General features: G+C 53.7%; 1 protein-coding gene across 5 annotated transcripts in view; it reads left to right on the forward strand.

Annotated features, from left to right (window-relative positions):
* Positions 1 to 12,163, forward strand: part of LOC129514547 (myelin basic protein) — a 116,717-nt gene that overhangs the window by 76,754 nt on the left and 27,800 nt on the right. For all 5 annotated transcript variants that reach the window (XM_055333212.1, XM_055333209.1, XM_055333214.1 and 2 more), the window contains exon 4: positions 5,831 to 6,267. In XM_055333212.1, the coding sequence (XP_055189187.1) occupies positions 5,831 to 6,267 (437 nt within the window). The remainder of the gene's footprint in view (positions 1 to 5,830; positions 6,268 to 12,163) is intronic.

Genomic DNA, 12,163 nt, shown 5'->3' on the forward strand with positions numbered 1-12,163 from the left:
CGGAGAGTCTGCTTCTCCCTCTCCCTCTGCCCCTCCCCCTGATGGAGATCTCTCTCTCTCTCTCTCTCTCTCTCTCTCTCACTCCTTCAAATAAATAAAATCTTTAAAAAAATAAATAAAAATAAAAAGTAGTAATATTTAAATATAGGACAGTCATCACTTTGTCATGACATTATTTGAGACAATCTTAGGAGTATTTGGGGTGTGTCATATTCTGGGTACAGGTGGGGGAGTTTTCTGAACAAGCATAGAGAGTACATTCTGGGCTTCTAAACCCTCAGGGGTGATACTTCCTGCCAGAGTGGCAATACAGTGTTCAGGATTCCTGAACTCAACTTTTTTGGGGTGTTTAACAGTCATTACCATGTTCTGCAGGTGTGGGTGAGCGGGGGCACGTGTGTAAGGACACAGCCCGTCCCACCTGCAGAGCGCCTGGGCCCATGGGCACATCTTGGTCTCTTGATTGCAAGTGCAGGTCCTGGCTGAACTCTGGGCTCAGGGCAGGCGGCTTTTTCCTCATCAGTCCCTCTCTGTTAAGCAGCTGTGATCCACACGTGGTGTAGCCGCCAATTATCTGCAGCGAAACTTTACCCTTGGATGCAAATGCCTAGCTGCGGCTAAAGCCAGTCAGGGCAGGAGAAGACGGGCCACGAGGCACCCAGAGCTGCGATGTGCCGGTTGCAGACCTGGACTGACATCAGCTCCTCCATTGGTTCCTATTTAACTTTTCTATATCAGTTTCCTCTGTATGAACAGAAGGGCTCCTAGAATGATCCGCTTCTAGGGTTGTCGATAATGCATGCAGAGCACCCAGCATGCAGGCAGCAAGGGCCTCTGCTCTGGGCTCTGTGTGGCCAGCTGTGGGACGGGGTGGGGGCATTGAGTAAGAGCTCAGCCTGCCATATCCTAGCAGGTGCCGCTGAGAGGGGCCTTGCGAGATTTAAGGCAAGAACGTGGCTGCGTCTCCCCGTGCCGGGGCAGACCCTCCAGTCAGGGACCTGCCTAGGGCCGCCAGCTAGTTAGAGGGATTCAGGCTGGTCTCCGGGGCTCCTCTCTGCTGTGCCTCGCAGACCTCTGACCATCCTTGGCTCTGACTCTGGATGCAGCTGGTCAGGTGCCCCTCAGCGGTCAGTTGCCCTCCAGCAGTAAGGTGCTCTCCCCAAGGTCAGGTGCCCTCCCCGAGGTCAGGTGCCCTCCCCGAGGTCAGGTGCTCTCCCCGAGGTCAGGTGCTCTCCCTGAGGTAGGTGCCCTCCCCGAGGTCAGGTGCTCTCCCCGAGGTCAGGTGCCCTCCCTGAGGTCAGTGCTCTCCCTGAGGTAGGTGCCCTCCCCAAGGTCAGGTACTCTCCCTGAGGTCAGGTGCCCTCCCCAAGTTCAGGTGCTCTCCCTGAGGTCAGGTGCTCTCCAATGGATCACAGAGCACAAGTGGACGACATGGCTTGTCAGGTCAGTCCCACTCAACGAGCTGCGGTCATTATGAGCACCCAGGCCTAACACTTGAACTTGGACTTGGAGTTTGTGAAAGAACAAGCGGGGAGACTCCATTGTGTATTCTGGTAGCTCAGAGCCATGTCAACTGATTAAATCTAGAATATTACAAAACGTCTCATAACCAGAAAGAATTTGATTATCCGACTGAAATCCATTTCTAAACCAGAGCTCCTTAGACCTGATGTAGAGCCCTTCAGGACTGAAGGGAAGCCTTCATTTAAAAATAAGAATATCAAAAGCAATTTAACAGCTGCCATGCCAACAGCTAAGTTCTTCTAGCAAAGAAGGGGCAGGAGGGCGGGCGGAGACCGGGAGTCTACTGTGTCCCTCTGGAGGAATGGCCCAGCCGACATCGGCGTGTCAGTGATCGGACGGTTGTGCCGGGCACCTGTGCAGACTCACTGTGGGGTGAGGTAGAGGCCAAGCTCGGCTGGACCCCTCAGACTCACGGCCGCGCTGTGCTGCTGACCACCCTGGAGCTGCGTCCCAGAAGCTCAGCGCAGGTGCCCAGCGCAGGCCTATGGGTTAGGACATGGACCAGGGGGGCCGGCAAGCCCGTCCTGGGTGCGCATGGCACTGAGGCCCGGACCGGGGCCTGGACTGTGCCCGACCTTCCAGCAGCAGTGGGTAAATGGAATCCCAAGAGAGGAGCTGGGCTCTACAGGACCAGCAATGGCGATGTAGCAAGACCCCAGCACAAAGTGGCCAAAAGAGAAAAGAAAAAGGAAGAAGGTGGTTGTAGTTGGTCACAAAAGAAAGACTCCCAGGGGCGAAGCCACAGGCATTGGGACACCCCGCCTGCCGGGGACCGAGTGGGTGTAAAGGGGCCTGACTCCCAGGGGTCCGCCTGGCTTAGGTCCGCATCTGTGAGCTCCCTCCACAGTAGACACGGCGCCCCCCAGTGTCATCCTCTGATTTGGGGGTGTCTCTGCCCCAGGAGCCACTCTCGAGGGAATGACGTCTCTGTTCCGCAGAGATGTCCCAGGAAGCCATTCCGTGATTTCCGCAGCATCGTTTTCAGAAGTTCAGCTCATTTCCCACCAAAGTTCTCTGGAGGTCGTTCTAGCAATTAGACGGAGGTGAGCCTTTCTTTCTTTCTTTCTTTCTTTCTTTCTTTCTTTCTTTCTTTCTTTCTTTTTCTTTTTTTTTTTTTTTAAGAAGTTTTATCACAAATTCCTGTAGAATTTGAACCATAACCGAGCATTACAAGTGCATGTTCTGGCCAGAACCAGGTCCATGCCTCACAAATTGTGTGCTGAATACTATGCTCCACAATTACGGTCTAAATAGAAACTCCACATTGGGCTTTAATTTGGTGAAAGCTGATATTAATTGACAAATTAAAACTGCGCTTGTCACTACCAAAAAGGCTGCACATCCACAGATTCCGACCACTCCCCATGCCCCTGTGTGCTCAGAGGAGCTACTTTCAGGACACGGATGCCCTTCTCCCTGCCTCACAAACAGCCCTATTCAAGGACACAAAGCCCAACTGTTATACAAATATTAGTATTCAGATGCGCTTGTGTTTTGTTAATGCGTTTAATTTTGTACAATATAGCTTTTGTTTCTCTTCCACATTTGCATTAATTGATATTAGCCACAGAATATAAAGCACAGCTAGAAAATCAGCCTCTATTTCTTTGTCAACGTATAAATTAGCAGCACATCCCTGCAAAAATCCACAGTTTTCTGCTGGCCATGGTGTTCTTCACATTGCGTCTTCCTGTCGCCCCAATGCCGTGAGACATTTGGTAGACACACTATAAGTAATGTGTTCTTAAGGAGTTGGATTCCGTCAGTGGTCAGGGAGGACGTGCCATGCGCTAAGTGATATATTCCTAAAGTATTAGGCGTAACCACCAACTGCTGTCTCCTCGGGGCCTAAATGAGGTCACGGTGACCCCGGGTGCCAGGTGTCCCTGCCATGCACTTTGTCCCTGGCGGGCACTGAGGACATATGCTGGAGTGACTCACTCGACCTTGGAGACGCAAGTGAAGGTGGTGTCTGCCTAAAGAGTGTCATTCGGGGGGCAGCCTCCTGACCACTGCGGTTCTATCAAAAGTGCATGAAGTCTTTTGCCCTTTGCTCCTGACGTGTTAGCGAAACCGTGTGTTGTAGAGACATGCACTTCGAGAACACGAGTGACACCCGCCGCACCGCAGCTCTGTGGCCTCACCTCTCTCTCCCGTGGCCTGCAGCCCCACCCACCTGGGCCCACCTGCAGGTCTCTCCTGGGCGCCCTTCCTGGGCTCTGAGGCCTGTGCCATGTTGACCGGGCCCCTGGGCCTCCCTGGCCTCTCGTTCCCCCCACCCCTGTCCCCACTGCTGACCTCACACTGGCCTCTCCTTCACACCAGGCCCTCCAGTTCCAGACCTTTCTACTTTTCCCCGCCAGACCCGCGCTGGGTGCCCGCCCCTTGGCAGAGGCCCTCAGCTCCACCCCAGTGTGTACGTTGACCCCTCACGCCATCCCTCGGGGGCCCCTGAAGCCCCTTATCCTGCTCTGTTGTCTTTTCTATCACAGGTTGATAGGAAATTATACATAGTAGTTGTGTCCTGTGGCTGCAACAACAAAGTACCACAACCTGGGTGATTTAAAACAACAGGAATTTCTTCTCTCAAAGTCTGGAGGCCGGGAATCTGAAACCAAGGTGTCAGCAGGGCTGTGCTCTCGCCACCAGCTCTAGGGGAGGACCTGTGCCCTGTCTCTTACCTTCGGGTGTTCCCACGTCACTCCCGTCCCTGCCACCATCCCAAGGTCCCTTCCCTGTGTGTCTGTATCTTTTTATATCCCCTTTGTATCCCCCTCTTTTTATAAGGACACCAACCAGTCACTTGGTTAGGCCCACTCTCAGCCAGGACGACCTCATCTTACCTGGATTATATCCACAAAAGATCCTATTTCCAAATAAGTTTACATTCACAGGGACTGAGACTTAGGATGGGGACCTGCCTTTTTGGGGGATACTTCATTTCCTAATATTCATTTCTATTAATGTTTATGAGACAAGGACCACATCTTTTTCATCACTGCAGCCCAGACATTTAGCTCAGTATATGATGGTTATTTAGTGCTCCGTAAATAATGAATGGGTGGCCACGTGGATGGATGGGTGGCTGAGTTGGTGGTTGGGTGTGTGAGTGGATGGTTTGGTGGGTGGATGGATGGTTGGGCTGTTGGGTGGGTGGTTGGCTGGGGGTGGGTGGATAGATGATTGGACAGCTGGGTGGGTGGGTAGTTGGGCAGGTGGATGGATGGTTGGGTGGCTGGGTGGGTGGGTGGGCGGGCAGATGGATGGGTGATTGGGGGGGTAGGTGGAAAGATGTGCGGCTGACTGGGTGGAGGGTTAGCTGGGTGGACAGGTCAGTGACCGGATCAGTAGCTGGATTGGTAGGTAGGTGGCTCAGCAGATAAATGGGCAAGTGGGTGCTGTTGCTGGTGAAGGTCAGTGAACAGATTGGTGCTGGTTGGGTGGATGGATGGATGGATGGATGGATGATGTTAGAGGAAAGCATGAGTAAACCCACATTTTCTATAGATATGTAATAAAGGGGGAAGTGAAGTAAGGTGGACATACCCTCAAACCTAACTTGTAACTTGAGAGCACAATGGGTGTGTTGCCATTCTGGAAGGAAATGCGGTATTTTCCTGTGCATGTGTGAAAGCTGGGAGAAGGTCATATGGCTCACAGAATACGCCATTCCCACTTCACACTTTGTAACTGGGGCTGCTTGCAGAAGAAAAGCCAAATTAAAATACCCTGAATAAGCAATTCTCTAATGCAAGAGGCCTCTTGTGGAATCTGGAAACTCAAGGATTCTAAATGCCCCATTTCTTTAGGGCATGAATTGCAAAAAGATGTGGGAAGTTCCATTTTTATCGAGAACACTGAAAATACCTTTGATCAAACCACTGCTCCCAACACGCTTAGCTTGTGCACCAGTGGAGTTGGAGGGATTCGATGCCCCACAGAGGCGCCTGCAGCCCTGGCCCCTCCACGCCCAGCAGCAGCGGCAGCGGTGCCCAGGGGTGACTGCTGTGTCTGCTTGGGCCTCCTCAGCAGGAAGCTGGGGTACGCTTTATCTAGGGCACCAGGTGTCGAGTAACTGAGGCAGCCCCTGGGGTTCCCCGAGACAAGACCTGCAAGTAGGACGCTCAGTCCAGGTTGGGTCCCACCACGAGTGATCTGGGGCTACCAGGTAGCTTGATGGCCCCGGGCGCGCATGCATTCTGTGGGTTCCGTAGGACACAAGCAGGTCCCCAGCCCTGGAAGAAAGCTGTATTGTCCCTCGCTCTGCTTTGCACGGCCCGTGTTCATATCTCACTGTTGTTTGCAGGGGAGGCAGATGTGGAGCAGAACAATGGGACCCCCTCTCAGGACACAGCGGTGACAGACTCCAAGCGCACAGCGGACCCAAAGAATGCCTGGCAGGACGCCAACCCAGCTGACCCAGGGGGCCGCCCCCACTTGATCCGCCTCTTTTCCCGAGATGCCCCGGGGAGGGAGGACAACACCTTCAAAGACAGGCCCTCGGAGTCAGACGAGCTCCAGACCATCCAAGAGGACAGCGCAGCCACTCCCGAGGGCCTGGATGTGATGGCGTCACAGAAAAGACCCTCCCAGAGGCACGGATCCAAGTACCTGGCCTCAGCAAGTGCCATGGATCACGCCAGGCATGGCTTCCTCCCGAGGCACAGAGACACGGGCATCCTTGACTCCCTCGGGCGCTTCTTTGGCGGTGACAGGGGTGTGCCCAAGCGGGGCTCAGGCAAGGTGAGCTCTGAGGAGTAACTAGGGGCGCACACAACGTGCGTCCACCTTAGTTGACAAGGAAAAGGAAGGAGAGTGAGCAGGTGAGCCAAGCCCCAGCGGGGATGCTGCCTCGCTACTGTCTGTCCTCGCTGGCGATGCTCACCGGCCACAGGCGCGGTTGGGGGGCTGGGGGCCGGGTTGCTGCTTTGCCGCATTTCCACACAGCTCAGCCTCTCCCCCCTCCTCACAGGGGATGCCATCAGGATGTGGCTCAGGAATGCAAGGACACCCTGAATTCCGCATCCGTAGTGGGGCCCGGCACGGGCACCGCGTTCTCGGGTCACTGGCATCTCATGCTTGGGGGCTTGGGGACTTGGGGGCTGATTCGCTTCTGCACCCACGCTTTTGGGTTCGACGTTGCGTTGTGCTCACTTTTCTTGGTGTCAGCGCTGCTAGCTTTGCGTTGTCTTGTAGCTTCGCGTTGTCTTGGAACAATCGTGCGATTGAGGACTTTTGAACAAACTCAAGATTGAAATTCGCCTTGAGCAGATGTGTCTTTTATCTGAGTTATTGAGGGGCAAGGGGTGGAGGGATCCCTGAGAGTGCCTATGAATCAAGACTGTATTGCTTTGTTATTCCATTCATTTGAATAGAGAATCTGTGAGCTCGCATTATGTAATTATGTAAATGTTCTGTAGATAAAAATTGTATCGCAAGGGAAAGAGCTCCCATTGTTCCTGAGTTTCCAGCAGTGGCTCCCGGAGTCGGTGTGAATGGGGCATCTGTGGTGACATCCCATCAGGGTGCTGAGTCCCGAGTGGCCTTGCCGTAGCAAGCACGTGGAGTGCTGTATGCCTTTTCCGGGTGTTGCCTGGCTGGGTCATTGTGGAAGCAGAGGGTCTTTTGGGGAAAGCCCGGGTTTTTTGGCTGTGCTCACAAAACACCTAAGTTGTCACTTTTCCTCTGGCTGCGTGCGTATCATGCTGACTCTGAAAGTCTTGGGAATGTAAAGAGGCTTCTGACCTGTGGTTTCTAAAGGGGTCCCTAAAACTTGCTCAGTCTCTAACTACAGAATTTAGAATTACTGCTGATTGTGAAATCGTTGAGCGATTTGTGTTTAAACAAAGGCAGTTTTGCCACGCGGGAATTAGGGGACATGGAGGCACGGGAGCTGGGCATGCCGCAGGTGCTGGTCGTGAGGTCCCCAGCATCTGCCCCCAGGTGCCATCACTCACATGTCACTGGTCATGCCTTCTCGTGACTAACACTTGGCGCGTCTTAAGTGCTGACGGCGTTCACCTTCTGCTTGGTCCTTTCAGTGTCTGTGTTTGTAGACATTTGCTTTTCCTTTTGGGCAGTCTTGTGTCACCCCAAAATGGTGGTCATCTGACCTATTTCCAATGTTGGTTTCAGTCCGAGGTGCTTTTTCAGAGCACGGCTATCAAGCCACACCAGACCCTGGCTGCCTGTTGAGTCTTGCTGTTACTCTAAGTGCTCCACATGCATGCAGCACCGCCAGTCCCAAAGCTTAAGCTATTCTGCGTAACTCAAGGAACAGGAAAAATATAATTACACTGGGCAGAAAAGATTAAATTGCTGTATAGCACATATTACAAAACAGGCTTCATTTCAGTGGTAATGCTCTAAGTCAAAATAAAATTGCGAATGCATTTATGTCAATCATTGTGACTTTATATCAGAATGGATACATATACATAGATATGTACGTGCATACGTGGTTTTTTCCCCTTGGTATAGAATCACAACCTTTGTTACTCTAAGGCTCTTCTACTCTTTCATGCTTTCAAAGAAAAGATTCATCGCAGAAGTAGGCATCAACTTTGCAAAATAGTGTTGCCAGATTATCAAGGATCCAGAGAAATCAAAATATTTTCACAGGATTTTTAAAAATGAAAACAATGTCTAAACAAGTTGTTTTAGAACTTTTTGAAGTTTCAATTCTGTTCACTATCGAATGTTGAATAAAGAAGATTTAAAAATGAACAGCCTTGCCTTTTGATACCGGAGAAGTTTGCACATGTGGTCACGTAAGGTGCCGTCGTGGGTCGCGTCTTTGCTGAACGTGCTGCGTTTTATTTTATTTTATTATGGATTCTTTGCTCTTAAACACTGGAAATGTGAGCTAAAAACCCTCTCCGCCCAGGCACACGCCCAGCTCAGCCCCAGGGCTCTGAGGTGTTCACTCTGTGGGCTGCTGAGGGCTTCCTGTTTCGTGTTGGTTTAGTACTTGCTGTGCGCTGTGTGTAAACCCACAGAGCCCTCGTCTCATATAGAAAGATCTCCGGATCGAAGCTGGAGAAAAGAAGAGAAGCAAAAGGCCCTGATGATCCTTCCTAAAAGCCCATTTCCTGTTTCCACAGTTTGTCATTCCCGAGACGTTTGTCTCGGGAATATAGGACCCTAAAGGGCACCCCCAGGCCTGCACGACCTTGAAAGGTGGGTGGCAGGGAGCAGCGGCTCTGCTTGTCTGTCTGGAGTATGCTTCTCCTGGTGGAATTGCGCCGGGCTGAATGCAGGGCCCCTGGGGGAGGGGACTGTGGGTCCCCGGGCCGTCTGCTGCGCCCCAACACCCCCCACCCCATCCCCCCAGGGCGGGATGGGGCTCCCCACCCCCAGGTCGGCAGCACCCCCCACCCATCCTCGGAATGCACTGATGACACCCACCCCTGTGCGGCCGGGGCACTGACATTCAAGCAAAGCGCATTATGAATTCCTTGAGGAGGCATGTTCTGTGAGAGCCCTAAATGCAGAGTGTGTTCCTGGAGAACGTGCTCCTTGGTGGCAGGAGGAAACAGGGCTGTGTTGTTGCTTCCAGAGCAGGTTTCCCAGTGCCCTGGAATGTGGGGCCTCAGTGGGAACGGGCAGCCCTGACCAGGAAGGGTAAAATGCATGTGCACTTTGGGGACCAGGGGGTCCACCAGCTGCTGCCAGCCACCCCACCCACTCCCTGTCAGACCCTACGGCCCACCGTGACCAAGCCCACACAGCTGCAGTGGCCCAAACCCTGAGCCCTTTGGAGACCACCCTTGTTCCTTTTTATCTGGAAGGAGTGAGACTTTATGAGGTAACCAAGCTGGACACAGTGATGCACGCCGGGCCGGCCCCAAGGAAGAAGGCCTCGAGAACTCACCCCTCGCGGATTGCTCCAGGCCAGGGTAGTTTAAAGGCTATTCTCTGGTCAAGCCAGTCCCCCCGATGCCCGCACCTATCTGTACCGACTCCCCAGCCTTGCTCCATTTGTAACCTGCTGTTCTCCGTATCCCATCATCAGCTCTCAGGATCATTTCTGTGCCTCTGATTTTGATTGTACGGGATGAAAACCACTTGTCATTGACTGCCACGGGGTAATACTTGTAAATTAATCACCATATTCCGTTCCCTGGGTTTTCCCCCTCCACTGCCTTTTGACTTCATTTAATGCATTTTAGTCCTACCATCCCTTAATTCTTCATTGTCACCCAGTAGCCCAGTTTCATAGCTGTATTTTGTAATCTTGAGGAGTGTAGCATTCAGAGGTGGAGGCAGGGAGGGTCGCGGCAGGAAGCATGGGGGGCGGGCCATGTGGCACCTGTGGGCCCCGAGTCCCAGGCTTGCAGACCTCCGCACACCCACTCAGTGGAGAGTTTCGGCCCCCAGGCGCACAGCCGTGCACACGAACCCAACCCCAATCTCTGCGCAAGTCCAAGAGGTAGTGATGTGACCACCCGATGCATCCATTTGGGGCCACAACTCTTTCTAGAGAAACTGCAACCAGGGCAGGTATATTTCAAACACTACTTTTTGAGCTTTCCCACAGGAATTTCTTCGTGAAGTGTTTTTACTCTGATAGATTCTCACCAGTAGCTTTGTCTGCCGGGCCACTGGCAGTTTGCTGTGCCTTCGCACTGTCCCCGGGCCCTCGGCCTCCAGGGTGCGGTGGCTGCAGGAGGCAGGAGCTGTTAGGGCGTGTGGCCCTGCACTGGGAGGTCCCTCCATGTCCTCTGCGTGAGCGACACGTCTGTGCTTTATGTCACCGTGTTTGACAGGCCTGCCTTCTGGTGAGCATCTGCCTCTTTGGTTTCGTGATGCACTTTTGGTCCGTGTACATTTCTTCCTTCTGCACCCGTTAGACATTGTCACAGACCAAGGGTGCTGTGCTGACTGCACCGGAATTTCGAACTTGCCTTCTCCGGGGTCCGTCCTCCATCCCTCCCCTATGAAATGCGTTTCTTACTGGTGTTCTCGCGGGCTCCTGACATGACAGCCAGCAGGAGAGTGTGAGGCCCGAGCACCTGCCACCATGACACACACAGGTCTGTGTCTCATTCGGGTGCTTCTGCATGAAGACACTGAGGTGTTCCTCTCCACGGGCAGCTCGGCGTCCTGGCCTTTCTGTTCTGGCTGTTCTCATCCTGCTCCATGTGTTAGTCTCTGGGGGTGCCGTCCCGTGCTGGCAGGGACACCTGTGCATGGCGTGGACTGCTGTGTCTCTGTGTGTGCGCATGTGCACATGTGTGGTGGGGATGCGGCCTGCTCAGCACAGGGAGGCCCACCCCGCCTGGGCGCCCTGCTGAGGCTGCGTCCCAGGGAGCCCGAGAAACCCCCAGGGAATGTGGATGTGGAGGTGGCCCAGCTCGTCCCACAGATGCTGGTGAGCATGAAGGTCATAGATAAGGTTGGGTCGAGGATGAACTAGAAATAAAAGTGAACACAGGATTAATGGATGTGGTCACCTGCCCAGTGTGTTGTCAGGAGATGCTGGTCCTCGCTCACCTCCTGCCATGTCTGTTCATGCACATAGAGTGACAAGCCTCGCTGATTTTCCTTTTGGTAGAAGGATTAGGCGTTTGGTGACAGGCGAGTCTGCCTGGATGGTGGGGAGCAGGGCCTGATGCAGAGGGCTGTGTCCCAGGAGGGGAGATGCCCCAGAGCTCCCGTGAGCCTCTAAGTACCATAGACATCTGTCCTTAAGCTCTGGCTTCACGTGGGAAGAGCCTCTCCATAGGTCTAGACTCCACTCTCAACTGCCCCGAAGTCCAGCTTTGGAGGACACAGTATAAAGTTGGGGAGGGTCGCAGAAGCAGGGACTCTTCTGAGGAAGCCCCATGAACGAGGGCTCCTCCGAGGCACTTCTTGCCTCTATCCCCTTGCCCCCGTGGGCACGCCCAGTCACAGCACCTGTACGGGAGGTCAGGTGAGCGCAGCCACTGGGCGACTCGTCCCTCTGCCTTTGGTCCCTCTGCCATCACCCTTAGGGAAGACACGTGTCTCCCCTCACCTTCCCCTACCAGGCTGGGCGGCCTGCCTTCCTGGCCACCCCTCCCCGAGCTGCATGGCCAACAGCCTGTGGAGCAGCCTGGCTCGGGGGCAGCTTGACCCAGGCCCTGGGGCTCCTGGAAACACCTCCAGGAGCTGGTCCCCTCTGTGAGGACGGACAGTGTCTCAAGCAGGGAAGACATAAATTAGAAAATCCTTCCTTGCCTTTGGCCAGGGAATAACACGGACTCGGCAACCGTTGTGGGGGTGTCACACCCACAGAGAAGACCAGGCCTTAGCAGAGCCAGGGCCACTGCAGGCTTGCCCACCAGATGCCCTTTGCACACAAATACACAGTCACCGTGCTCCTCTGGTACCTGCTTCGGACTGAGGTCACTGCTGCTTCTTGCAGGTGTAGAAGCTGCCCCCTCATGTGGGGGACCAAGTATGGGAGGGACAGCCACGCCGGACCCCCCACGTCTGCCTCCGGAGACCCTGTGTTTACAGTGATTTTCCTTGGCCCACTCACATCCTTCTGTGTCTTTACCACCATCACTCCACACTGAACCAACTGGGGATCTGGGCTTAAGAAATCCACATCATCTGCAGCCACCCTGAGACAGCTCTTGAAATCCTTTACATTGATTTTGTCTCTTGACCA

The sequence above is a fragment of the Nyctereutes procyonoides genome, unplaced genomic scaffold, assembly GCF_905146905.1.
Source record: "Nyctereutes procyonoides isolate TBG_1078 unplaced genomic scaffold, NYPRO_anot_genome, whole genome shotgun sequence".
Classification (NCBI taxonomy): domain Eukaryota; kingdom Metazoa; phylum Chordata; class Mammalia; order Carnivora; family Canidae; genus Nyctereutes; species Nyctereutes procyonoides.